The 27,794-nt window shown below is 33.7% G+C and overlaps 2 protein-coding genes across 8 annotated transcripts; one reads left to right on the top strand and one right to left on the bottom strand.

Annotated features, from left to right (window-relative positions):
- The first annotated feature begins 1,109 nt into the window (after positions 1-1,109).
- Positions 1,110-21,197, top strand: anpeplb (alanyl aminopeptidase, membrane like b). Of its 4 annotated transcripts, none has more exons than XM_087292119.1 (21): positions 1,110-1,403; positions 1,491-2,352; positions 3,116-3,255; positions 3,984-4,132; positions 4,205-4,325; positions 5,201-5,355; positions 5,911-6,018; positions 6,152-6,295; positions 6,373-6,438; positions 9,945-10,010; positions 10,084-10,217; positions 10,587-10,672; positions 10,783-10,916; positions 13,579-13,634; positions 13,723-13,870; positions 13,955-14,046; positions 15,512-15,616; positions 15,726-15,893; positions 15,983-16,123; positions 20,208-20,289; positions 20,402-21,197. In XM_087292119.1, exons 2-21 carry the CDS (start codon positions 1,757-1,759, stop codon positions 20,549-20,551), a joined length of 2,841 nt encoding a protein of 946 aa, XP_087148245.1. In that variant the 5' UTR covers positions 1,110-1,403; positions 1,491-1,756; the 3' UTR covers positions 20,552-21,197.
- Positions 12,703-27,794, bottom strand: arpin (actin related protein 2/3 complex inhibitor). 4 transcript variants are annotated; one of them, XR_015514309.1, is made up of 8 exons: positions 27,671-27,788; positions 27,318-27,393; positions 25,801-25,933; positions 25,430-25,636; positions 23,236-23,399; positions 22,955-23,029; positions 18,368-18,406; positions 12,703-13,876 (listed from the first exon to the last, which is right to left on the bottom strand). XR_015514309.1 is itself a non-coding variant. In NM_001017780.1 (6 exon segments), coding segments are annotated over 6 exon segments (681 nt in total). In that variant the 5' UTR covers positions 27,763-27,794; the 3' UTR covers positions 22,746-23,020.

Here is a 27,794-nt window from a genome sequence, read left to right as displayed (position 1 = left end):
TTTTCAATCTGGTCATCATGGAACATTATTTCTTGCACATGACCACACCGAACAAAATTGTAGACATCCAAAGACTTGCAGGCCTTTAACTTCTCTCTTGTAAAAACACTTGGAGTTTCAATGAGTTGTATATTTTGGGCTGGCGGCTTGGCAATTTCATCTTATCCAATATTCATTGGTAGGGTGCTATCGCAAATAGACCTGTCAGACGAATGCTGTTCTCTTTAACATTAATTTTGCAGAATAACTGTGCTTATCACTGGGTGACAAGCTGTTATAATACGATGAAAGCATTATGTAAATAATGTATATAATATGTAATCAATATAACTAATAACTTGTAATCTCTAATACACTGAAAAAAATTATTCAAAGATGATTCCTTGGATTTACTCATTTTTTTAATGTTAAGTGGTTGTAAACAATTTAATTGTGTTGAATTTAAACAAACAAATTAAGTTGAACATTATCAACACAAATTAATTGTTTGCAACAGTTCTGCATGCAACACTTTTTTCAGTGTACAACAACAAACTGTACTGCATCAGATGTCATTCCCTCACTGTTTTTTTGCAACCTCGCTGTGCATACATTCTGGATATTTACAAACATGGTAATTTGTCTATGCCGCTCAGTGAGCTCCGTCTTTCAGATAAGACCTTAAACCGAGAAACTGACTGTCTGCGGTCATTAAAAATTCCAGGATGTCCTTTGAAAAAGAATAGGGGTTTAACCCCGGTGTATTAACCCAAATTTGCCCGCTGGCCTCTGTCCATCATGGCCTCCTAACTATCCCCATATCATAATTGGTTTCATCTCTCTGTCTCCTCTACACACAATATGGCTGCCATGTCATCATCCAGGTGGATGCTGCACACTAGTGGTGGATGAGGAGATTCCCCCCGAAAATGTGTAAAGTGCTTTGAGTGTCCTGAAAAGCACAATATGAATGTAAGGAATTATTATTATTATTATTTTTTGATTAATGGACTTATGTGTTTAATGAATGAATTAATTAAACATGGCTCATTAAAGGTGTCTCTACCCTTTGTTCTATATTTTGGAATACATTTATTCATTGGAATACATTAAGCCAAAATCTTAAAGAAGGGAATGATGGGGGCAGCTTAAAAAAAGCAGAAATAAGCAGTTCCCTCCTCTAACTCTTAAACACATGCTGCACATTTCACTGAGGGGCAGGCCGATTTTACTATCAGAAAACAGTCAATGAGTATTTTTTTACTTCACTGATTTACTCTGGAAATGTTTCTGGGCAGTTGCTGTCACCTTTGCCAAAGTCCCAAACAGCTGAATGTCTCATCATCACTGGTCTGAAGAACATAAGAGGAGCTCAAGAAGATCTGCTCTCCATTACTCTCTCACTTCTGGTGACTACACATACTGTATGCACCTTCAAAATTAAAATTCTATTTTATTTTATGTATATATATCTTTTCATTATTATTCTTGTCTGTATTTTTTTCTGACAGCACAACAGATTCCAGATGTGGAGCAAAGAGCGTTGGGACATAGTGCACAGTGTGTATTACCATCATATTTGTTTGTTTCCGGCTCCCCCATGCTGGTTAATGTATAATCTTGAAATGCGCACTAGAGGTGTGGTAGATGTGCTTGACGCCTTCAGTAATGCATATATTGTCAAGATCTGCGAGATGGTACAGAGTCTAAAACCTGCCAGCAAGTGCTCCAGTAGCTCACTTCATACTTGAGGGGAGCTTCTCGGGAAGGATCAGAAATGGCCAAATCAACTGGCATGTCCAAAGCCTTGGCTATTGGCATTGGGGTGATCACAGTTTGTTCTGTTGGTTGTTTAGTGGTGATGGCTGTTTTTTTCCAAATTCAGGTAGGCAACAACAAGCCAACGCCTCCACCAAGGCCAATATTACCTACGCCTCTCCCAACAGATCTTCCAGAGTCTCTTAGACTTCCAGACAGCTTGATTCCTGAAAGCTACAACGTTTTCCTACAACCGTACCTTTACGCGGCGATAACCAACAACTATACCGAACAATCTTACCTCTTCACCGGGAACTCAACTGTAAGGGTGAACTGTACGAAAACCTCCAGCAGGGTCTTTCTTCATGTTCACAATATTAATGTGACGGCGGTGGAAGTGAGAAAATCGGATACCAATGAGAAATTGCCATTGAAGGGATATCAAATTTTCAAGAACGAAACTAATTTCCTTGACATCCATCTTGAGGTTGCGATGAAAGAAAATGGGACCTATGATATTTTTACTGAATTTGAAGGGGAGCTTCTTGAGGACTTGACTGGGTTTTATGCGAGCCGGTACACAGGGAAGGGAACTGATGACGAGGACGAAGAGAGGTAAAGATTTACCATACATTATAGGCTAATAGATTCTTAAAACTAAAAAATAGCAAAACATTTAAATAGGTTGTAGTGGAATGAAAACTTTAATTAGTTAAATGAAATGGATATAGATTTTCACTGTTTATATATTTTTGTGTTCAAATATATTTACTGTTCAGTTAAAAACACCCCAAAAGTCCTTATGTTAATGTAATGTGCATGTCCAATGCAATCTCACAGCAGTTTTTAACTTTTTTCTTTAGTGGTTATTTCTTATGATTTCGTACGATCTAATTTGCAAAATTTAGTACGATTTGCTCATCACCCAATGACGGTTGGGATTAGGGGTGGGGTTAGGTGCCACACCTCCTTTTTAAAATCGTACATTTTTGTATGACTGAACTCGTACGAATTTGTACGAATTAGCCACTAAACTGACAAAATGTAAAATATTTACGTTTCCTTGTGAGATCAGGCTGGCATGTCATGTTGATTTTAAAGAGTGGTTCTCAACAGTAGTATTCAAGCGATAAAAATTTTTTAATACAAAATGATGTTTTTACACATTTTAACAACCAGGTTGAGGGGTGAATGCATAAACATACATATTTAGTACCAATAAAATGTTTGCCCCTGAGATTTTGATCTAATTTACTCTCTTATCACCAATGTGAACATTTATTGTTTTTACAATCAGATTCAGATTACAGGTTCAGATTCAATTATAAATTCAGTTGTTTATGTAAATTTACCGTATCACATACGTCTCCACAACCAGATTCCTCGCTACCAGCCTGTTGCAACCCACGGATGCCAGGACAGTGTTCCCATGTTTTGATGAGCCGGCGATGAAGGCTGTATTTACCATCACCATTATTCACAGACCAGAGATTAGAGCCCGGTCCAATGAAGATGGAGGTTAGTATTTTTGCTATAAGCAAACTGTCAAACTCGACCAAAGCAAAATCTGATACTGATAAAATATTTATTAGACATACAATTGAAATCAGAGTTATTAGCCCCCCTGTTTATTTTTTTCCCCCCATTTTCTGTTTAACGGAGAGATTTGTTTCAACACATGTCTAAACATTATAGCTTTAATAATTCATTTCTAATAACTATTATTTTATATTTGCCATGATGAGAGTACATTATATATTTTCAAGACACTTCTATTCAGTTTAAAGTGGCATTAAAGGGTTAGCTAGGTTAAATAGGTTAACTAGGCAGGTTAGGGTAATTAGACAAGTTATTGTATAACGATGATTTGTTCTTTAGACTATCAGAAAAAATATAGCTTAAAGGGGCTGATAATTTTGACACTGCTTTTATTCTAGACGAAATAAAACTAATAAGATTTTCTTTAGAGGAAATAATATTATCAGACATACTGTGAAAATTTCCTTGCTCTGTTAAACATAATTTGGGAAATATTTAAAAATAGAAAAATAATTTAAATGGGAGCTAATAATTCTGACTTCAACTGTATATTTACTCCTCATGTATCTAACACGGATATAAATCTCAAAACAGGAAGCATGTTCAAATTAAGACTTTGCCTATTTGCAAATCACTTACAAATGAACAAATGAAATCAATGTTTTTATGTCCAGTGGATAACTTTTGCTTTTTTGCTTTATCATCAGATCCACGTACAATACAAATTAACGGAACGGACTGGATTAGAACCACATTCAAGCCCACCAAAAAAATGTCATCTTATCTCCTGGGCTTCATTATATATGATACACATACATTCTCATACGTATCTAAAGGAACCCGGACAAAAATACATGTAGGTTGAGTGCCTGCTTATTTATTACAATTTTAATCATTTCACATCTAATCGTTATTATGTGTTTCTAAGGTACATGGTCGATCAGAGGCTATTGATGCTGGCCATGCTGACTACGCACTGGAAACAACTGAAACCATTCTAAGCCACTATGAGAATATATTTGGACTTCGATACCCAATGTCAAAAATAGGCAAGTCCATTAAAAAAAGAACAATTGAGGGAGAATAAAATTCACACAAGGTGGATAAAGCACTGAGAAACTGAACAATCAAGGAAAATATTGGTGTAATTGGTGTCATTTCAGCTCAATTTAAATTGGCAGAACAAACAGCAAATGTCATTTTTGAGTGGAGGAAGCCACCAATGCACGTCTGAATCAAAATTCTACCTCACTTCCTGTCTTGGGAGATACCTTTTTCTGATTGAATTTCAAACGAAGCATAAATCTATCTATGCCTCCAGAGTCACTGCCTAATTGGGCATAAAACTTTTGGGTCACACTTTATTTTGATGGTCCATTTGTTGAATTTAAGTTGGTTTGCATCTACATGCCAGCTAATTCTCATTAGATAATGAGTAGATTGTTAGGTTGGGGTTAGGGTTAGTGTAAGTTGACATGTACTTGCAAAGTTTCTTGTAGTTCGTTAAATGTGTGTTGAAGGAGCAGTAGGGGAAATTTGGTGGTTGTAGTATGAACGGTCTACGAGGAGATGCATATAGATACTAGTCTCAGAAGATGAAGAAGATGGAAGAATAATAGGTTTATGTAGTATAACAGTATGTTGGCTTTCTCAAGCCTCCATAATTATGTGGAATCCAGCATTACAACATAGAGGACTTTCTATTTAAATACATGAAACCTTATTGTTTAATCAGTTGTGGACATTCTGGGAATCAAAAAAAAAATCTTGCTGTGGTTGCTTACAATTCTGATTTGATTAAGTGGAAGAAACGGGAGATTGTCGGCCAAAATAAACAAACAAAACAGTTTCAGAAACAAGAGCATAGCTAAAAGCAATTATATGAAAGACACAAGGCTCACAAGCAGAACGTGTTTTCTTACAGATCAGATTGCCTTGCCAGACTTCGGTGTCAGAGCAATGGAAAACTGGGGTTTCATTTCATATCAGGAGTCAGGACTGCTGTATGATAAAGAAACAGCCTCCACCTTTGATGAAGAACAAGTAACTACACTGATCGCCCATGAATTGGCACATCAGGTAAACAGAATCATATCTTTCATATGGCACTGTATAAATCATCATCACTGACTAAAGTACAATTTAGGTGATCAATTTCAGTCTCACAAAGTTTACATTCGTACAAATTCATCCGTAGCAAAATTGTATTGCCATGTCCACAAACACCCCAATCATCGGGTGATGGGCAAATCATAGTGAAATGTACGAATGACATTGCAAATTTATATGAATTAACCACTGAATCAAAAAGTTACAAACTGCCGTGAGACTGTTAGAATATCATGTGTGAAAGGAAAATGTAAACAGAAATTGAGTTGCTTTATGAGACTTCAAAGGTTCACCATGAGCCACGGATATTCAATTAGTCTTATATATGTTACACTTATTGCACTTTTTACTTTCTATCCTTTAATCTGTTATTCTATGTTGCATTCTTTTATTTGTAATCTGCATTGTGTTTTCTCCGGTGTAGGACTTACAACATCTTAGATCATAAGCTAGGGTTGAGGACTCCTCATATCATACAACTTGTAATAAATAATCTTTACAGTTGCTCCATGTGCTTATTTTCAGTGGTTTGGAAACCTGGTGACCATGAGCTGGTGGAATGACCTGTGGCTGAAAGAGGGATTCGCCACATACATGTCATACAAAGGGGTGGAAGCTGTTGGCTGGGATTTAGTATGTTACCATAATGATTTCAATAAAACACCCACAATATCATTTCATCATTGTCATTTGTTGACAGAATTAATTTCAGGAGTTCAATCATAACACAGCCTCCCCTAATGGAATCATTCGTCTGTGCTTTCAGAAAGATCTAATCGTTCTCAGAGAAATCCAGACCGCCTTTCAAATGGACTCCTTGAACACTTCCCATCCTCTCAGCATGAACGCATATGATGTTCAGACTTCCTCTCAGATCAGCGAGCTTTTTGATGACATCACCTACAGCAAGGTTGGCATGGCGTCTCAATACCATTCTAGAGGAGAGTGTCGAAAATGTTGTTAAAACCCTTTTTATATGTTCTCCAGGGTGCTGCTGTGTTGAGAATGCTGGCCACACGCATGGGGGAGAATGAATTTATGAAAGGAGTTAAGGTAAGAATTAAAAAAAATATTTATTCCCATGATGCATTACGTAAATGACAGAATGACAATTAAATTATGTTTGAAAAAAATACAACGGGATACATATACTATATTTACATCTTAATGATTCATTGGGGGCCGCACAGTGGCGCAGTGTTTAGCACGTTCGCTGGTTCGAGCCTCAACTGGGTCAGTTAGCGAATTGGTTTCCTCCAGGTGCTCCGGTTTCCCCCAAGACCAAAGATATGCGCTAAAGGTGAATTGGGTAGGCTAAATTGTCCGTAGTGTATGTATGGGAATGAGAGTGTATAGATGTTTCCCAGTGATGCGTAAAACATGTGCTGGATAAGTTGGCGGTTCATTCCGCTGTGGCGAAAAGAAAATGAATGAATGAATGAATGAATGAATAAACCATTGGTAGTCTGTGTTTGGTAGATTACATGTATACTGTAAAAATCCTGGGTTCCACACAATCAATTTGTGCTGGGACAACATGAAGAAATTGAGTTAACCTAATAGTTTTTACAAATTGTGGAAGTGTTGTTTCAGCTCATTTTAAATAAGTCGTTTGAACAAGCAGCAGAAGTCCTTTTTGAGTTTAATGATTTAAAAAAATCAGAATACACATATTGTACACAAAAAAACATTTATGACAAAAAAGTCGAGACAACATATTTTTATGTTGTTTTAACTTAATAAGGTAATCAGGCTTTCTTTTTTAAGTTATACAATATTGAACTTAATACATTTTTAGTCAGTTTGACTGATGCACTGTAAAAAAGTTGAATCAACTTAAAATTTTAAGGCAACCAGCTTTAGGGCATTTTTGAGTTTACTCAGGCTGTTTACACTAATACTTTTTAGTTTTAAAATGCGTAAGTTTTGCTACAGTTATGTCTTCCGTCCACACTACCCCGAAGTTTTCGAACCCCAAAAACGGAGCATTTTGAAAAGCTGAAGAGGGTGTTTTCATTTGAAAACACTGCTGCTCCGTGTCAGTTGGGATGGAGGGAAATGGAGGCATGGCTGCAGACATTCACCTATCTGATTGGGGCTTTTTCATCAGTATTAAAGAGCCCATATTATACATGAAAAAGGGTCCTATTACGGTTATATGGGTCTCCAACAACATGCTGATATGCATGCAAGGTCAACAAACACTTTCATGGTCTTTTAATATGCATTTATTTTTACCCAATTATCCCAGCGACTCCCAAACCCCTCCTTAGCGCGAAGCTAATCTGCGCTGATTGGACCGATGACAGCCTGTTGCGATTGGTAGACAGCATTCAGCGGTAGACAAATGCCCATCGCGAGACAAATGCCCAACGCGGTTTGTCAAGCCCCCGGCAGACAGGCCCGCGCGATAACCCCGTGACCGTCATAACCCTGCGCACCGTACAGGAAGTTTGAACGGCACTTAGCAGTGAAAATGAAACGGATAGCGTGCACATCATTTACTGAGCGTGATTTCCGTGACCGAGATTTTCTCCTTTCTCAGCTGTAACTTAGATCATTTCTATTTGCAATTATTGCTGTGGCACCTCTTGCGTGAAGTGTTATATGTTCTCAGGGCTTACCTGTACTTTACTTTGCCCAAAGATCATATCCCCAGCTAGGGGGTTGTAGTGCTCACCAGCGTGTAGCAGGCTGCCTTTGTGCCTAAAAAACTGGCCTTATTTTGCATGCACCCCTGGTGTAATGTCTGCCCATTCTCACAAGTCACATACACCAGTCTTTTCTGATCCTTTCTTTAACAAACGAATGAATCACCCACAGTAAGCGTGTAGACTGCTGAATCAATTATTTCCCCTCACACTTCCAATAATATCCAGGTAAGCACAGCGTCTTCTTGACTTATGACTTTAGGATCTGTTTGTCTTTGTGGTTATGTGCAGGTTTAAATTTTCCCGGGTTTGCGCCCATAACAACTATGTTTCGTAGTCACGCGAAACGGCTAAAGACTTGTTATGAAGATGATTCATTCTAACCACTATGAGTCGACTCTTTTTTTTAGATGAATCAATAGTTTTAAAAACTGTCCACTTTCAGATTTAAGCCTTAGCTGGATATTTCACTTCACTTAGATCTGTGTTACACACTACATGGAAGCTCATTTTCAAAAACCCACAATAGGGGCTCTTTAAGTGAACAAAGTTTAGTCTTGCACCCTTTCCTTAAGTTCAAACTTCGCAAGTTTAAACTTAAGGAAATGCAATGTCAGACACAATGCACTAAATGGAGTGAGTGACATCGCTGTGAGGGGTAGGGTTAGGGGTGGGGTTAGATGAGCGCATTAAAAAGCATTGGATGCAGCTCAGATTGCACTGCATCAGGTCTGCATCCAGACTCCTCTCAAAAACAGTGTACTTTATAATGTCATTCGCATCGCACTGGCTACATTGTTTCACTATCTTAACAATAAACTATGAATAAAATGATATAAGGAACTGCCTATTTTCATTTTGATATTACCTTAACAGAGACTAAAATTGTTACAGACACTAAACATTATTTATACCAGTTTTACTAATCAATAATGGCCATTATAAATGTATAACATACGATAAGTTTCTACATCACATTAAATAAAGGCAAGCAATCAGTCAAATGTGCAGAATCAGTGTACGTGGTTCATATATTAACTTATCTTTGCGCTCAGCCCAAACACGTTACCTGAAAACAAGTGATAGATTCAAAAGATTATCACATAGAAACAAGGTGAAATAAATATCAAGTTTAACAACTATAGTGGCATGAAATCCAGCAGATCCTTGATAAACTGTCCGACCTGCGCTGCTCTCACATGGGGAGGTTTGCTCAAAGCACCCGCTGACTGCCTTTCTTGAAAAAGACGTGATAGTGCCATTAGAAACTCAACTGGAAATGATCTTATTTTAATATAGACAGTCGTGAACTGAGGTGGGCCAGTCTGGCTTTAAACTCCAGAGCTGAAAATGAGTCCCACTCCGGCCCTGTCAGAAACGATAGGTGAAACGCTTGTGTGGACGTGGATTGTTTTCATTCAAAAATGCTGTTCTAAAACTAAAACATATTAGTGTAAACAGGGCCTCAAAAAGCTCTGCAACAAGTTGCCTTACGATTTTGAGTTGTCAACTTTTTTTACAGTGTGTAAATTGACATGACTAGAAAAGTAAATTCAACTGGGTTCAACTAAAAAATTAAGTCAGCAAGACTTACTTATTTATGGATTTCATTTTTATAAATGATTCCCACAGTGCCAGTAACTTGGTTGGTTATATCTACACTGTAAAAATGATATAACAGTCATGACAACAAATGTTTTTTAAGTTACTTTAACTCTTTTTTAACAAGTTTCAACTTATTTTAATTATATATTTTGTGGCTATACAAAGTTTAACGTCATACTTTAGTCTCTTTGACTGATGTAATTTGAAATAAAAAGCAAACATGCTGTGCGTTATGTTTATTTAAATTATTATTGAAAGTATGATCTTGACTCTCAATCTAATTACTACATTTATATGTTTTAGATGTATCTCTCCAAGTTCCAGTTTGAGAACACTGTGCCCAAAGATCTTTGGGAATGCTTGAATATGGTAATTTAAGGACATATACTCTATTTCAAAATAATATGAGAAGATAATGACAAGTATTTCTTACAATTACCAGGACACACATATTAAAGTGGATGAGTTCATGAAAACATGGACCGAGGAAGTGGGTTACCCAGTACTCACCATTATTACTGACACCGGAGACACGTCTCAGGAACAATTTTTACTAAAGAAAGAAGGCGGCCATGAGTGAGTTATATTGATTATTATACATTCATTAAATAATGTGGAATTTATGTGTAATTTTACAATTGGCCCAAACAAAACGATTTCAAGAAAAAAGACCACAGAAAGCCTAAAACATGATTTCTTGCTCCAGGCTGAGACACATCTTCTAATACAGAGTACTTCTACACACAATATCTAGAATGTTTGTAAATGTTACCTGCATTTTTTTAAAAGTTAATTTGTTGGTTAATTGAATTTGCCACTGTAAATTACTGAACTGTTAAGCCGTAATTGACAACAGAATTTAGCTGCAGTTGCACATGTCACTAGTCTTCTTTAGTCAAGCTGATTCTTAATGATTCATTCAACTCTTTATTTTGCTCCTAACAGCTCTTTATGGCATATACCAATCAAATACATGACACTTAAGGCGGGGGTGAAAGAGTTTCCCAATTTTTTTACAGATAAAGGTCCAGGTAAGAAACAAACTTTAATGATTCACTTAAAAATATAAGAAAATACCTGACAAAACAACAATCGCCTCTCGTTGTTTTTTATGAGTAACCCAGCAACTGCTTTCTTACAGATCCAATTCCAGATTTCAAAATTGGCAAAGATAACTGGCTTCTTGCCAACATCAACTGCACAGGCTTTTATCGTGTGAACTACGATGAAGAAAACTGGAACAGGCTTACTGCACAACTTCAAAAAAATCATCGCGTAAGCATCTTTTCTTTTTTTAAATATCTGTTATTAGTCTCATTTCAAATCATTCTATACAATCGAGGGCAGCAACATAACATTGAGCTAGTACACAAATGCAGACTCACTTATCGTGTTCATGTGGTTTGACTGGAAATACCTTATTAAGGTGCTTTTTTATTCTTACGCTTTAAAACGAAAGTCAAAGAGGCAACATTCTAAAAAGCATGTTATTCCATGCATGTTGTTACTCAAGCAAGTTGTAATAAAAATGCTAGACACCTTCCAATTCGAAGCTTGCATGCTGTGAAGGTACAAACCCAAATGGTACACTAAACGCTTGCAGTCCTACACAAAATTTGTACTTTCATGAAGTAGTGGTAATGTATGATATATACATCAATTCTAAAAACATACTGGGTTGTATGGCTGGATCCATCTGCTCCAACTGATCTATACTGAAGGCTCTATCTACTGGACATTATTAGTCTGGAATACACCACAGCCAAAATAAATGGTGCCAGTAAAAAACTGTATAATTTTGGTTAAATATGAGAGAGACTGTATCAGATATGTTTCAAACCTGATTTTGTACTTATTATTACAATATTACTGTTTTAATTTATTTTTACATGTTTTGTTGGGTGGATCTCGGGCTTTGTTCAAAATCAAAATGTTCAACAAAAAAAAATATTCGGTTGTTATACCCAAATGGGTCAAATATGGACAAACCTAACTGTTGGGTTAAAAAGTATCATTTAAAGGGACCTATTATGCCCCTTTTTACAATATGTAAAATAATTCTCTGATGTCCCTATACTTTGTGTGAGAAGTTTCAGCTCAAAATACCACACAAATAATGTTTTATAATTTAATGTTTTATTTGAAGCTGTCCCTTTTAGTCTTTGATAATAATTGTGCCATTTTTATGACGGTCGCTTTAAATTCAAATGAGATTGCAGCCCTTGCATCCCTTTTTGGAAAGAGGACAGGGCTACAAATGCCTATGTGTCAGCATAGTGGCAGATTCAAAAACAAGACTAACGTCCTATGCTAATGAGGGAGAAATTGTCACTAATGGGTGGGGCTTTTCCCCTATAATGAATGATACAATAGGAGAATGTCAAAGTGTTTCTGAAGACTGTTTTCATCAAGTGTGATCATATAAAATGTAATGAATACATTTTACCAATAGAAGCTGGTTATATTTACAGACTGTTGCCCCACAACTGTTTACAACCCTTATAAAAGTGATTTTTGCATAATAGATGCCCTTTAAAATGAATGAAAAAATTTATAATTTTATAAATAATAAGATAAATGGAGTGTGTGCATATACAAAGCTCCAAGCACAAAGTCTGCATCTGCCAAAGGCTGCAGCCATTGAACCAAAACACAGCAATCAATACTGTGTCTGCTACATCAGGGGTTCCCAAACTTTTCAGCTTCTTACTCCTAAAATAACAATGCCAGTGACTTTGGACAGCCAAATTCCTCAATAGACCGGCTATTGTATATATATATATATACATACACACATATGTATATACATATACATAAACGTTGTGCACACAAATTAGTTTTAGATGCCATAAAGGTGTATGAAAGTTTAACCTGGTGTTATAAAATCAATCTGCTGCAGTTGACGCTATTGCTGTTAATCTAACGTAGACACATCAATCCTGCAAAAAAAAAAATATATATATATATATTGAAAGTTTGATGGCTTTTCATTTGCATGTTGTTGTTTTTTACTATAAAAAACTACTATTTTTTATCTTCTGTGGGTTATGGTTAACATATGATAACTCTAATAGTTTAATCAAATTAATTTGAGTTTAGAAATTACCAAGCAACCCCCTGCCATTGTCCCTCGAACCCCACTTTGGCAACCACTGTGCTAAATGAATTAATGTTAATCTAAAGCGACAGTTAACAAGAAGGCAGCAGTGTTTTTTGCTTTCAAAATAAAATCAATGTATTTGTTTGCCCTTGATGTATATAATCAGAATAAATAGTATAAAGATTTGAGAGTTGATCGTCCAAATCTGAAACGTTATCGTTATCGCTACCAATCAAAATTCCTTTATCAGTACATCCCTTAAGTAAATACACACTGTAAAAATGCAGGGTTCCACACAATTCAGTCATGTTTTCCAAACACAAATGAAGTTAACAACAAATTTAAGTGGGTTGAGCATAAAAAAATTAAGTTTCCCAAAAACATCCCCATAATTGTGTCATGTTCATTTTATCAAGTCATTTGAATAAGCAGCCTAAAATCGTTTTTTGAGTGTAGGGATGTTTTTAAATGTGTAGATGTACAGTGGTTAACATTTGAAATGGATTAAAACCTTTCATCAAAGTTGTCCTAAAATTAATCACCAACACACATTCTTGTCTTGGCTTCAGTTTCGAAAAACATTTTTGTTCCACTTCAATTGTTGACTACTGTATTCATGCAGAAATGTACATTATCGATCTTGTGTAGAAAAATCTATTGGTGTTTATAAGTTTGTGTGAATTTCTTTTTATTTTACAATGAATCGCTCAATGCCTCCTCGTTTGTAAGTCACTTTGGATGAAAGCATATAAAACGTTCATGAAGTAAAATTACAACAAATTATTTAGAGCTCCAATACAATGCCAGTAATGTTGAATGTTTTGAATCTATCTTTAGATCATTCCACTCATTAACCGAGGGCAACTCATTGATGACGCTTTCAATCTTGCAAGGTACTTTTTTTCATTTTGCAAATATACTAAAGAAATATATTGTTAACTGATTTGTTGCTGCACATTAATCGCTAATATTTCTTTGAAGGGCTCATCGTCTCAACGTCACTATTGCGTTAAATCTAACCAAATACCTAATAAATGATTTGGAGTATATCCCATGGGAATCAGCACTGAAAAACCTGGACTTCTTTACCCTTATGTTTGATCGTTCCGAAGTCTACGGTCCAATAATGGTGAGCCTAAGGAAAGGAGACTAAACTTAATATGTACACACCAAAAACACCATGAAAGCTTTAACTTTACATTTCTATGTTTAGAAATACCTACGAAACTTGGTCACACCATTATATGAGGAATATGAGGAGTACACAATTAACGGAACCATTCCAATAGAGAAGTACACTGACCAGTAAGCATTGTTTTTGGTTTTGCTGTAAATACATTTAAAGACAAAAGTATTTGAATTCTTTCTTTTTTAATACAGTGGGAGAAATCAGTATTGAACACGTCTTGTTTTTATTTCCTGGGAATAATATTGCTAAAGGAGCTGTTGACATGGAATTGAACCACAAAACCCAAACTATGCAAACATTAGAATAGAACAAAACAAAGAAAATCAGAAAAATTAGTTACAGTATAATAACAATGAAATGACTCAACGAGAAAGTACTGAACTACTGAAACGTGTTGTATACTGTATATAAAAGGCTTTTTTGGTAATGGCAGCTTAAAGACGCCTCTCATATGGAGAATAAAGTCACGTAAATTTCTCAGGTTTGATTTTGTTCACAGACTTCAACAGCGTGTAAAAATCTTGATGGTTCAGTGGGTCTCATCTAGTAAATCTGGTCTTTATTTTGTATTCTATATCGAATACAAGTCAGGTGATGGGCTGCGCCATTCTACAGCTTCATTTTCTTTCTCTGAAAGCATTTGAGAGTTTCCTTGGCTGTGTTTTGGATCATTGTCTTGTTGAAATGGTGTCAACCCTGGTGTCAACTTCATCATCCTGCTAATGTAGATGTTGGACTGAATCAGTTTATATTAATTTACAATGACGAAGAGCAGAGGTATTGCTGAAGAACTACTGGGAGATTTTAGCTGCTGTCTGGGCTTTCACTGCCTTTCTACACCTCCCTTTCTTTATGTGTTCAATATTTTCCCTGCGTCATTTCATTTTATAACGCATAACTTAATTTGTTAATTATTCATTTTGAATTGTGATTTGTTTTCTTTGCATATATGGATTTCTTTGGAAGTTATCGACATTTAGGGGGAAATTTAAAGTCAGCAACACCTTTAGAAATATGTTTTCTGAGAAAAATGGTGACGTGTCCAATACTTATTATCCCCTCTGTATATCCCAATTGGTGATTAAAAGAGCAAGAACATTTATACACAGTACATCCTTTTCTTTCTTTCTTTTTTTTTTACTTCTGGAGAAAGTCTATTTCTTTTAGTTTGGCTGGAATAAAAAATACTTTAAAAAATGCTAAGGTTGATATTATTATTATTATGGTCTTTTATTTGTGAGACTCAAAGTTATTATTATTAAATTTTTTGTCTTGATTGGCTACAGAACAAACCACTGTTGAATTTCCTAAAACAGATCTTGCCTAGTTATCCCAATTAACCTATAGTTAAGAGTTTAAATTGCACTTTAAGCTGAATACTAGTATCTTGCTAAATAAATAGTAAAATAATATGTACTGTTATTAGAACTTAGTTATTAAACTATTATATTTAAATATGTGCTAAGCAGCATTTAGGAAATCATTTTGAAATAATACATTTCACAAGAGAGTTAACAATTTAGTCTTTAACTGTATATTTTGCTGAACATCTATCAATAATGTGTATTTTCTTTTCCTCAGGTGTAACCAGGTAAATGCTATTACCTTGGCCTGCAGCAATGGTCTTCCTGAGTGCATAACAATGGCTAAAGATCTATTCAGTGATTATAAAAATGGCTCTAACCCGTGAGTTCCATCTTTAAGATTACACAAGTTTACTGTTCTACAAGATAAATAACATTACATAAGCAATACTGACTTGAAGGCTTAAGGAATGTTGTGGTTTTACACTTAGGATTCATCCGAATTTGAGGAGAGCAGTCTATTGCAGTGCCGTAGCTTCTGGCGATGAGGATGATTGGGAATATGTTTGGGAAGAATACCAAAAAGCCACGGTCGCTGCCGAGAAAGACAAATTAAGATACGCACTGTCGTGCACAAAAGAAATCTGGCTACTAAACAGGTCAGGAGGGGAGATAAAGACTTTTATATCACCTCAACAGCCACATTGTTTACTTCATATTCATATTATTGCCGTTTATAATCCCACAGATATCTGCAATACACTCTTGAGCCTTCAAAGATAAGAAAGATGGATATGGTGTCCACCATAAGCTACATTGCCCAAAATGTCGCCGGACAGCCTCTCGCATGGGATTTTATTCGTGGTCATTGGTCCTATATTACCCAAGAGTAAGTTCAAATCAAATTCTTCAGTTCTGCAGCTTCCACTAAGTCTTTTTAAGACCATCAAGAATGAAATTTCATACTTATACAGGGCTAAATGCTAAGGATTTTTTTTACTTGCCTCATCAAAAAAAACTAATTATTTATTTCTTAGCCACATATTTTAAATATTGTGTCAAACAAGCAGATCCTAGTTGAATGCACACTCATTTTTTTCCTTACTGAAAAAGAATTTAAAAAACAATCATAAAATACCCACAACATTTAGGTAGCATGGTAACATGGGTAGCTTTCCATAAACAAAAGAAAATTAAGGCTCGTTTAAAAAGATTTAAAACCTACAAGCCAATAGTTTGATGAATTTGAGAATTTTTAAGACCTAAAATTTTGCTTTTGAAATTTAAGACTTTTAAATTTAATACATTTAAGTCGCAGACACCCTGTTTGTGCATGAAAACAGGACACATTTGAGTAAACTGGTGTAAAAAAAATACTTTTAGATCAGTTTACCACAAAACAATTATGAAAGCTTGTTTTCAATGCTGAACAAAATATACAAATCTTGCAATTGTCACACATCCTTTTTTGACTTTATAACACACAACTGTGAGTTATAAAGTCAGAATTGATGACATATAAATATGCTAATGTACCTTTATAACTCAATTGTAAGTTTATAACTTACAAATGTAAAGAAGGAAGTCGAAGGGCCCTATCATACATCCGGCGCAATGTGACGCAAGGCGCAACGCATTTGTTGTTTGCTAGTTTCACCTTGGCGCAAGAGTCGTTTTGACGTTTTGTGCCACGCTGTTTAAATAGCAAATGCATTTGTGCTCATATGTGCGCTCATAGGTGTTCTGATCTAAAAAATCAGGCATGTTGAGGTGTGTTGCTATTTTGAGAAACTATAATAGACTGTTCTTTAGACCAGAACAAAGCGGATCTATTGTCTAGCGCAGACCGCGTAAGTTGTGCGCCTCACTTACACACTGCTTAATACACACAGGATGTACAGCAATACGCAAATATCTTTACATATGAAAAAGAATTAAAGTATTAAGGATATATAATAAGGATATAATATAGGATAAAAATATAAAGGAATAAAATATTACAAAACATTATTATTTTCTAACCTACAAAAATTTAAAAAAAAACATACGTCATGGCTTTCTTTATCTCGGGGGGGCTTTTTCGGTTCATTCATGACAATTTGCTTTTGAATAATGTTATCATTATAAGCAGTATTATTTATTATATCCCTATTTTTTATTTGTTTTATTAAAAACATGCTTAGATTTTCCTACCTGCAGGTTTAGACCATATGGGACACAACATGTGTTTTAGGATATAACTCAGTTTTTTGACCACACTTTGTTTATTATTGTTCATTTATTCGTTTGCTGGAAATTAGAACTGAATCTAGAAATAGTTTTGAAACAAATATTTGCGCTTAACAAACGAAATTAATTATTTATAGGATAATTGATGTCTGTGCATACAAGGTTTCCCTATCCACGAAAGCAAAAGTGAAAGTAGATCACACTTACTTTACGTCATGTAAATAACAAATGCGATATGGCACGACGCAACTGACTCTTAAAGGGAATGGGAGATGAGACTCTGATTGGTTTATTCTCAAAACACACCTATAACTTATGATTAAGAAAATTATAAATCTAAGATTATATGATTATGATTAATAATTATAACTATGTTTAAGAAAATAAGCTCAACCCTTTTAGACCATGCTCCACAGCGGAAAGCGGATTTTTCTGTCCCTATTTTAGCAAAAGTGGATTCTGACACGCCCTAAATGCATTAGCCCCATGCGCTTTGCACTTTGCGCATGGACCGTCAAAATAGAGGCCAAAAAGTCAGAATTTCGAGTATCTGTGGATAAAATATGATTATGTCTTAATAACTAGAAAATATCAGTCCAAATTTCAATTTTCAAAGAGTGAATTGTAAATTTAAATTCATGATTGCTGGTAAATGTCTAAATTGCAATTCCAATTTTCTTTTTTTTCTTTTTTTTTTTTTCATTTTAATAAGTTCTTCCATTAAAAACAATGTAAATAATGCAGGCAAATGATATCACATTCACTGTAAAATCAACCAGAGCAATTAATTAAATGAAAAGAGTTTGAAAAGTTGATGAAAATGAAAAGTTCATTGAAATACAAACAAGTCATGTGAACTCAAAATTTGAATTTACTAGACTGAACATAAACTGAATGAGCTCACCGAACCATGCAGATTTGTAGTTCCCAGCATGATTTGTAACTGAAAAATAAATGTAAAAAACATTATTTAGACTTTAATGTTGTGTTATGTTGACATTATCAGAGGTTTCTGTAAAAAACATTGTAAAACTCTACTAAGATTACAGATACAGTTAAGTTAACAAAACTTTAATGGTTAATGACACTCATATAAGGAATTTTTTTATACACTGAAAAAAATAAAACTTAACAAATTACTTTACTTGTTGCAATTAAATAAATTTATTAATTTGACAAACTTAATTTATGACAGTTTTCAGTAACAACTTTAGTTCTTTTAGGTGTAACACGTTTTAGTAATTTATGGCAAGTAAAAGTATTGTTCAGTAATATAGCATTATATTAACATGGGGAGGAAAATTATTATTTGTACTGTAATACAAGTATCATTACTATTATTATATTAACATGGCAAGGAAATGATTTATACTGTTCTGTATGGACTGTTACATTCTTCACAGTAAAAAGAAATTAGTTACTTAAAGTGAATAAACCAATTGCCTTAAAAGCAACAAGCTGACTTTACAAAAATAATGTAAGTAAACCCATTGTAACTTGGAACCATTAAGCTTACTTAATTATGCTTATTGTAGCTACTTCTAAGGTCAACTAATCCTTTTTCACAATGACAAACTATTTTAGCATGTCTCTTTTCAAATAATTACTGCAGTTATTACAATTTTACATATTTGGTGCTTCATTAGGTCTATAAAATCTACAATTATAGCCTGTATTGAATTTAAAATACATACTGGAGTCTGGAAGAGCAGGTTTATTTTTGTTACTGTCATTTTGCTAAATACAGAAAACCTGAAAAAAATATATAATAAATGTGTATTGGAAAAAGTGATTAGTTTACTTTTATATATATAAAAAAAAAAGTGAATACAACTTGCATAATAATAAAATTAAGTCAACTTAACTGTTCCAAGTTACAATGGGTTTACTTACTTTATTTTTGTTAAGTCAACTTGTTTCTTTTAAGGCAACTGATTTACTAGCTTTAAGTAACTAATCATTTTTTACAGTGTTGTTCTCTTAAATAAATGACCAAAACTTGTTACACCTAAATAAACTTACTTAATTTATAACTAAAAACTGTCACAAATTAAGTCAGTCAAACTTAATTAATTTAATTGTGACAAGTCGAAGTACTTTGTTTAAGTTTTTGCTTTTTAAAGTGTATATCAGTAAGAAAACCTAAAACAATAAAGTTAAAATTGCTTAATTGAATTAAGGCAGCGAGTTTGCACAATTCATTCAAGTAGACTTAACAGTATATTTACAGTGTACATTCAACTACTTTCTACACTGTAAAAAATGTTGTGTTCCACAGTTTCTTCACAATTTGCCCCAACACAAATGGATTAAATTAACTTAATTATTTATAAATTTAAGTGGATTGAACATAAAACAATTAAGTTGTCCTCGAAAAGACTTCAACAGTTGTGTTGTTTCAATTCATTTTAAATGAGTAGTTTGAAAAAGCAGCAAAAGTCTTTTTTTTTAGTGTATTCTCTCTCGTGCATATTTTCAGCAAACGTGAGAATGTTTAGTTGGTCTCTTTGGCCTGAACTGAAAGTTCTGAAATATAAATATGAATTGCCACAGCAATAAGGAAGCAATAACACCCAAGTTACATAAAAGTATCAAAGATCAGCTGTAGTTTGGAGTCCAAAGGCTACTTTCAGCTATAAATGAGCAATAGTCTGAAATTGTCTTGAACGTTTCATATTTATCTCAGTTACTAGGAAACCATAAATATATGGACTTGCAACTAACAATCATCTTTTCTGACGTAGGTATGGAGCTGGAATCATATCTTTAGGTAGTCTATTAGATGTTGTGACCAAAAGATTCTCCACAGAAGTCGAACTCGAAGAGGTGATATTGTCATTTATTTATTTATTTGGTTACTTTAGATGATAAAATGGCGATATCTAAATCCAAAATTGTGCTTCTGCCCCACTGACGATTCAAAATTGTTTCTATGCAGCTGAAGCAGCTTCAGAGGGAGCAGATACAGGACGATAAGTGGATAGCAGCTCGAGCTTTGGAGCAGGTCATTGAAAGGACAGCGGCCAATATTATTTGGGTGAAAGAAAACAAGCAGGTTGTTAAGGACTGGTTTATTGCGGAGCTGTAAATTATTCTTTTTTGTGAGTCTGCAAAATTGGAGCATATGAAGCGGAGCCAATACAATCACAAACAGATGTTAAGGCAAACCACAACAAAAGCAACACCCTCCTGTGATTCTGAGGTGGTTTTGAACCAAACGAGACTAACAGCACAATTACGCAAGTTTTGGAAGAGAAGAACAAAAAATGTCTGCATGACACTTTCATTTTGGAACATGAAGTAGTTCATAACGAATATATGATGTATTCTTAAGAAAAAGGCCAAAAATGAGTCAAACCTTAAGGATCAATTAGATTTTTCTGTCTTATGATGTAGTTTTCTAATATAGATACTCCTGGTTCAGTATTGTTTACAGTGATGAAATCACATGAGCACACAAACCAAAAAAAAAACATAAGCACAATGCACTGTATTTTATGTTTTTATTTGTATATAGTTGAATCAGATGAAATATTAACATCTATGAAAGCATGTTCTTTTGAAATATTAACTTTTTATTAAACAAAAAAAAAAACTAAATTCTGTTGATCACTGTGATCTGTAATTATATTAAAAAGTGAATAGCAAAGTTTGTGATGAGTTTTCATAAGACTGAATATTTTTATTACATTAAACATGTAATTATTTAAATAAAGTGGCAATTTTTTACACAACTGTTTCTTTTGATGCATATATACTATATCTTTGATTAGGGGTGCTCGACACAAGCAGAAGACTGTTTGTTTCTTCTCATATTTTTTCTTTTGCAGAAAGTCTCATTTCTTTAGGTTTGGTTGAATTGAAAGCAGTTTTTTATTTAATAGATTAAAAAAATAGAGGGCAATATTATTAGCCCCTTGAAGATTTTTTCTTTCAATTAGCTTCAATTATATACTGTAAATACAGACTCAAGTCAAGTTACATTTATTCAACCAGCAAGTTTATTGTTATTATTATTATTATTATTGTTGTTGTTGTTCTTGTTGTTGTTGTTGTTATTTTACCGGAAATGACACAGGCTTTTCCAAAAAGGTAACAAGATGATGTACAGGAGGCATCATTGTGAAAAAAAAAACATCTTTTAGCTTTTATTTACCTTTGTGGCGTTCAGAATTAGCCAGGGGTTTTAATAACTTCAGATAAAAGCACAGTTAACCAAATCAAGAAAAATATATGAATGGTTATACTGTGCAATATAATATTGTGATATCTACATTTCCTTAAAGCATTTAAAATGACTGATTTTAATATTTTAAAATAATGCAGAAAGGGCAACATGGTGGCTTACTGTCACATCATTACAGCATGAAGGTCGCTGGTTCGAGTCCCAGCCTAAGTCTGTTGGCATTGATGAATAAAGGGCCTAATAAAATAAAGCTGCTAGAATGGCCTAGCCAATCACCTGACTTAAATCTAATACAAAAAAGAACTAAAGATTAGATTTGATTTGAAGACTTTGTTGAAGTATGGGGGGAGATACATGTGACTCCATACACTGTAAACCCTAATGTTGTCTCAAGATGTTTTAACTAAAAATTACTTAAATCATTGTATTTTGGCACCATAACTTGTTAATATTTGTTAGATAACTTATTGACCTTTGAAAAACATAAACCCAAGATTACATCATCATCATCATCATCATCATTAATACTTTTAAATTAAATATAAAAAAAGTGTTATTCACAATTTTTGATACTCTTTTCTTTGATTGGCCATACAAGGAGCTCTGTCAAGAAGTCCCACTATGTAAAACTGAAATAAAAAGTATTATTAATAATGCAGTTATCAATCTGTGGTAAGAGGACTGGAATACAGAATCAAAGAGAAGACATTTCTATAACATCCAATCGAAAGTGGGGAAAGAAATGAAGGTGTATGGAAACAGGAAAGAAGACACTTAGACTCCATATAGGTCACTCCAATCTTAATTGTTGACTGCACTTAGTACTTAAGTTTTGTGAACTGAACAATTTAAGTATAATCTACAAAACAAGCAAGTTAAATAAACTTAAATATGTTTTGGGAGACTCCGTTACTCATATTAGATTGAGGCAACGAGTTTACTCAGTTAATTTAGTTCAGTCAACTTATTAGGGTTTTTAGTGTACAAAAGGAATCTCATTACAAAAAAATGTTTAAAAACATTTCAGGAACTTCTCCTTGTCTTATTCCATTGTCAATAAACATCATTTTTTTTCAGGCTTTTTTGTTTTGGTTTATTTGTATGTTTGGGCTTTTACCAAAATCTGGGTCAATTTCATGTCAACAGCTCCTTCAGAAATATATTTAACAGAAGAAATCATGACGTGTTCAATACTTACTTTACCTGCTGTACATATATAAAATACTTAATGCATACAAGTTGCTATTATAAAATGGCACTTTTGCTGTTTATTTGTAATATTTCCACATGCTAATATAGGAATACTGATTGTGTGGTGTAAATACACAGAAAAGGCACTGTGATGCAGTCCTGGAAGCTCAAGGGTGTTGTTCAGTCATCCTGAAAACAGGAGATAACACAACATAAAACAGATGTCAGACTTTGCATGAAGCTCCAACAAATCCTCCATTGAATCATTGAATTTGTTTGATTTCATAACAGGAAGTGGTAGAAAGATTACACATCTGTTCATGATCAACCCATGTCTCGAACGAATCCTTTATGCGGTCAGATCAAAACATATTCAGTTAAACAGAAAAACGTACCCATTCATCATCGTCCGCTCCCTCACCCTGAGCGGCACTTTTCCCTGTATTTTCCTGGTTGGATTTGTTTGCCATTATTTTCTCTGTCCACGATGCCCCGGCGTTTTCATCTCCAGCAAAGTTGCATTTTGTTACTGTGCCGCTGTCCAATTTGGCGAAGGAAACTAGATGAAAACAGAGAGAACAGGAGTTTTTCAAGCAATAAATCAAAGAAAGTGTAACAAAGTTTGAATTGATCTTTCGCTCATTATTATGTGTCCTGTTTCATGTTTTGTTCACTAAAAATGACTATACGTTATTTTTATGTTGGTCACACTTTACAATAAGGTTCATTAGTTAACGTTAATTAATGCATTTACTAACATGAACAAACAATGAACAATACATCTACTACTGTATTTGTTCATGTTAGTTAACGTTAGTTAATGAAAATACAGTTGTTTATTCTTAGTTCATGTTAACTCATGGTGCATTAACTAATGTTAACAAGCATGGACTTGGATGTCAATAATGCATTAGTAAATGTTCAATTATGATTAATAAATGCTGTACATGTTGTTCATGATTAGTTCATGTTAGTAACTGCATTAACTAATGAACCTTATTGTAAAGTGTTACCATTATGTTTTACCAAACAAAAAATGTCCAATAAAGTGTCATTCACTGAAAATGCGGTTTAATTACAAAAAATGATTGCATGTTATATTAAAAGACTCTATTTAAAAGGATAGTTCTCTGAAATATTAAAATTTACACAAAATTTACTTCACTTTAAGTGGTTCCAAACCTTTATGACTTTTCTTTTTTCTGTTAAAGACAAAAGAAGATATTTTGAAGAATGTTGGAAACCTGTAACTTTTGACTTCCATGTAAAAAAAAGCAAATACTACAGAAGTGAATGGATACCACTTTTCAGTATTTTTCAAAATACCTTTTTTGTGCGTTTAACAGAAAAAAATGCTCAAACAGGTTTGTGAAAAATGAGTAAATACTGACAGGATTTCAGTTCTGGGTGAACTGTCCTATTTTGGGCATTTTTTTAAAGTCTTTATGCTTCTATCTTTCAAACAACTTTTTATCATTTAAAACATAGTAAGATTCAGAATTATCACATATTATTTATTTATATTATATAAATTATATAATTACATATTATATAAATTTATATATATTATATAAATATTAATACTGGGTCCGTTCTTCGTACCTCGCTTAATTGATCTAAGATGATTTAACAGATCCTGGATTTTTTATTCTTGGTAACTGATCTCTGGCTGATTTGGTTCTTCAAACAAGTTTGCGAATCCGATTAAAATGTCTTTATAAACTGATCTGAGATCTATCGATCCACGAAATCCTGATCAGCAATGAAACAATTGGCTGAAGGCACAGCAGTATAATGACATCATCTGATTAATATTCAAGTATAAATGTGAGTAAAATTACATAAAATTTATAGTAAACGATTTGCTAAATATGATACGCGATAACTTTCCACCTTTGTTGGGGGCTGCAGGCCTTACACTTTCATGTGTCAAGAGTACTTAGTTATTTATTTAGTTTTACATTTACAGCAGATGTTGTTAATATAGAAGCCTAGGGCTATTCAAGTTTCTTAATTGGCATAAGGAATAACTGGCTGTTTAAAAATGATTTTGCATCAAAAAAGCATTTTGATATCAGTAAAGGTGTCTGCAACATATTAGCTATCAAAACATGTGCATGACTGCATAAATTATTATTCCTTAAAGAAAAACAGTTGAATATTGTGCTTGTCTATTATTATACACAAATTGTACTAAAGCTGGTAACTTAAAATAGTGCGCGCTTGTGTCTAAAAAGTCCATATTAATAAATGTTGCTATTACAACAACTCTCGGATGAGTTTTGAAGAACTAAACGATCCTGAATCGTGTCAAATCGTCAATAACCAAATCCAGCTAAATGAGTAATCCATGTATGAAGAAGGGACCCGTTCAGCATAAGTATATTGTTTAACTTTTCATAAATATCTCTTTAATTCTAAATGATGATGGGACATTATTTCACCAATATTTTGACATTTTATTTTAATCTCCTTATTTTAAACTCCAGCATTATATAAGATTAATATGTACATTATATTAAAATTACTTTTGGAAACTGAGTTTGATGTGGACACAAAAATGGGACATCTCATATTCTATTTCCTCACATATGAATGGCCCATCTCCTTTCGTTTTAAGGCGGACTTCTTGGCCGGGCTCAAGCTCTGTTTTGTCCATCTCCGCCTCTGAGATCCAGAAAGCAAAGGCCTCACGAGGACAATGTTTTATGGTTACTTTAACCAGCTGCTCCTTATTCACAATTTCACGAAGCTGGCGCTCATCTAGACAATCTGTTTCACCTTTAGCTTCTACTTCTGCAACAGAAAAAAACATTTTTTCATAAATCAGCTAATTATATTTATATAAAGTATTTCTTAATGTTTAATTACTGTATTGTACAACTGAAAGATGGTAGAACATTAATAAAACTTGCTTAATTAAATTCAGATCGGAATAAATGCACATTATGGTCACTCACTGTAGGAGGACATCAGAAAACCTGTGTTGACCTTCTTGGTATCACTGAAATTAGGTTCAATTTCGTTTCCTTTTGAATCATATTTTCTACGATGGACACGGCTTGGTTTGATGTACAAAACATTATAACGCTCCTGAAAACAAAAAATATTTAATTAGAAAGAAAATATAAACTTTTAAGTCAATAAAAACTTATTTAATTGTTAATTTATTTTCTTTTCACCTTAGTCTCTTTATTAATCAGGGGTCACCACAGTCAAGTAATATAGTGAAATGTTATGTTCATTTTCAGTAAAAATGTTTTCAATTTTAACCATTTTTTTCTGTGATGCCAAAACTGATGTCTTATGTGTATAGTTAAGTATCTTATAGTATTTGTTAGTTATGCATAGTTTTTTTAAAATAGCTCTTTTTTCCAGTATTGTGTTTGTTTATGATTAATCTATTTAGCACCGTTGTCCTGCGAGACACGGCATTTCATTCCTCTGTATGTCCACACATGCAGCGGAATGACAATAAAGCTCAACTTGACTTGACTTGAATTATCTTTTATGTCACATGATTCTAATATATATATATATATATATATATATATATATATATATATATATATATATATATATATATATATATATATATGTATAATTTTGTTTATTTATTTTTATGGCACACTAGATATGCAATTCCGTGCAAAAGTCAAGCTTGCCATAAAAAAAAATTACCAAAAAAGTTTTCACCAAAATGCAGAAACCATTTGTTTTTTGTTTTTTTGTGTAAGCAAGTACTTTATAGTGCTTTCAAACTATTATATTTGATTTACCAAAGTCATACAAGTGGCAATTTCACAACTGTCACATCCATAACGGAGAGATGTCACATCCATAACAACACTTTTTCCTCATAAATGTGAAAATACAAAATAAAATAAAAGCCAATAATTTTTATAGAGAGCCGACTCTTATCCATTTGATTAGCATGGTTTCTTTAGGGTTGTGCAGTTTAATTCACAGAATTTATACAAAGTATGTTGCAAACTGTAAACTTGCACTTTTTTAGTCACACCCATAACGCATGTTTATTTTCCACATTTAAAGTATAAAACATGTTTACAGACTGATATTTTTCTGGTCCCTTAACTCTGTGGTCAGTTTTTCTGGAAAATATAAACAAAAGTTTCAATATAATATTAACATATGCTTTCTATGTGAATTTGTGTGTGTGTGTGTGTGTGTGTGTGTGTTATATATATATATATATATATATATATATATATATATATATATATATATATATATATATATATATATATATATATATATATTCTTATGGCACACTTTCTACAAGTAGTACAATTTAAAAACAGCTTTTATCTGAAATATGTTTATATTTATGTGATTTTACTGAACCCAGACTTTGTAAGGCAGTACATATTACATATACTGTAGTACATTTTCATGAACTCAATATCTGAGACCCTGAAATGAGGAAATGTTTTGTGTTCAGTAATAAACACTTCACCTTTCTGTTTTTCACATCTGTTATGGCATGGCGTGAAAAGTCCACAACCGTCCCCTCTAAAATCACCCCATGACCACTGGAAATTCAAAATGATACATAAACACACTGTGAGAGATTTACAATGTCCAAAACTAATAATACTTTCCACATGAAGCACTGTTAGTGATAGTAACCATAATAAGCTAAATTTCCAGTTTAGTTTGGAGTAGTCCACATATACTTCATTAAGTTTCATAGAACTACATCAGTAACAGTGTTTAGAGAGTGTTATGGCTTTCCACTTTAATATTAGTATCTCTGAACGAAACCCAAGTCGACTTGTAAAAATAAGGTATTCACTTTTATTGTATTACCTCTGGTGAACTATTGGATCCCACGTGAAGGATAGTTTCTCGTTGCGCACAGGTTTGTTTAACAACGCAGTGTTGTCATAAATACGACTCATCTTCAGTCGATGATTTGGATTTCGTCGAAAGC

This window comes from Danio rerio, chromosome 18, assembly GCF_052040795.2.
Source record: "Danio rerio strain M-AB ecotype USA chromosome 18, GRCz13ab, whole genome shotgun sequence".
In the NCBI taxonomy this organism is placed as follows: domain Eukaryota; kingdom Metazoa; phylum Chordata; class Actinopteri; order Cypriniformes; family Danionidae; genus Danio; species Danio rerio.
The sequence above is the reverse complement of the archived record's forward strand: the minus strand, read 5'-3'. Positions and strand labels throughout refer to the sequence as shown.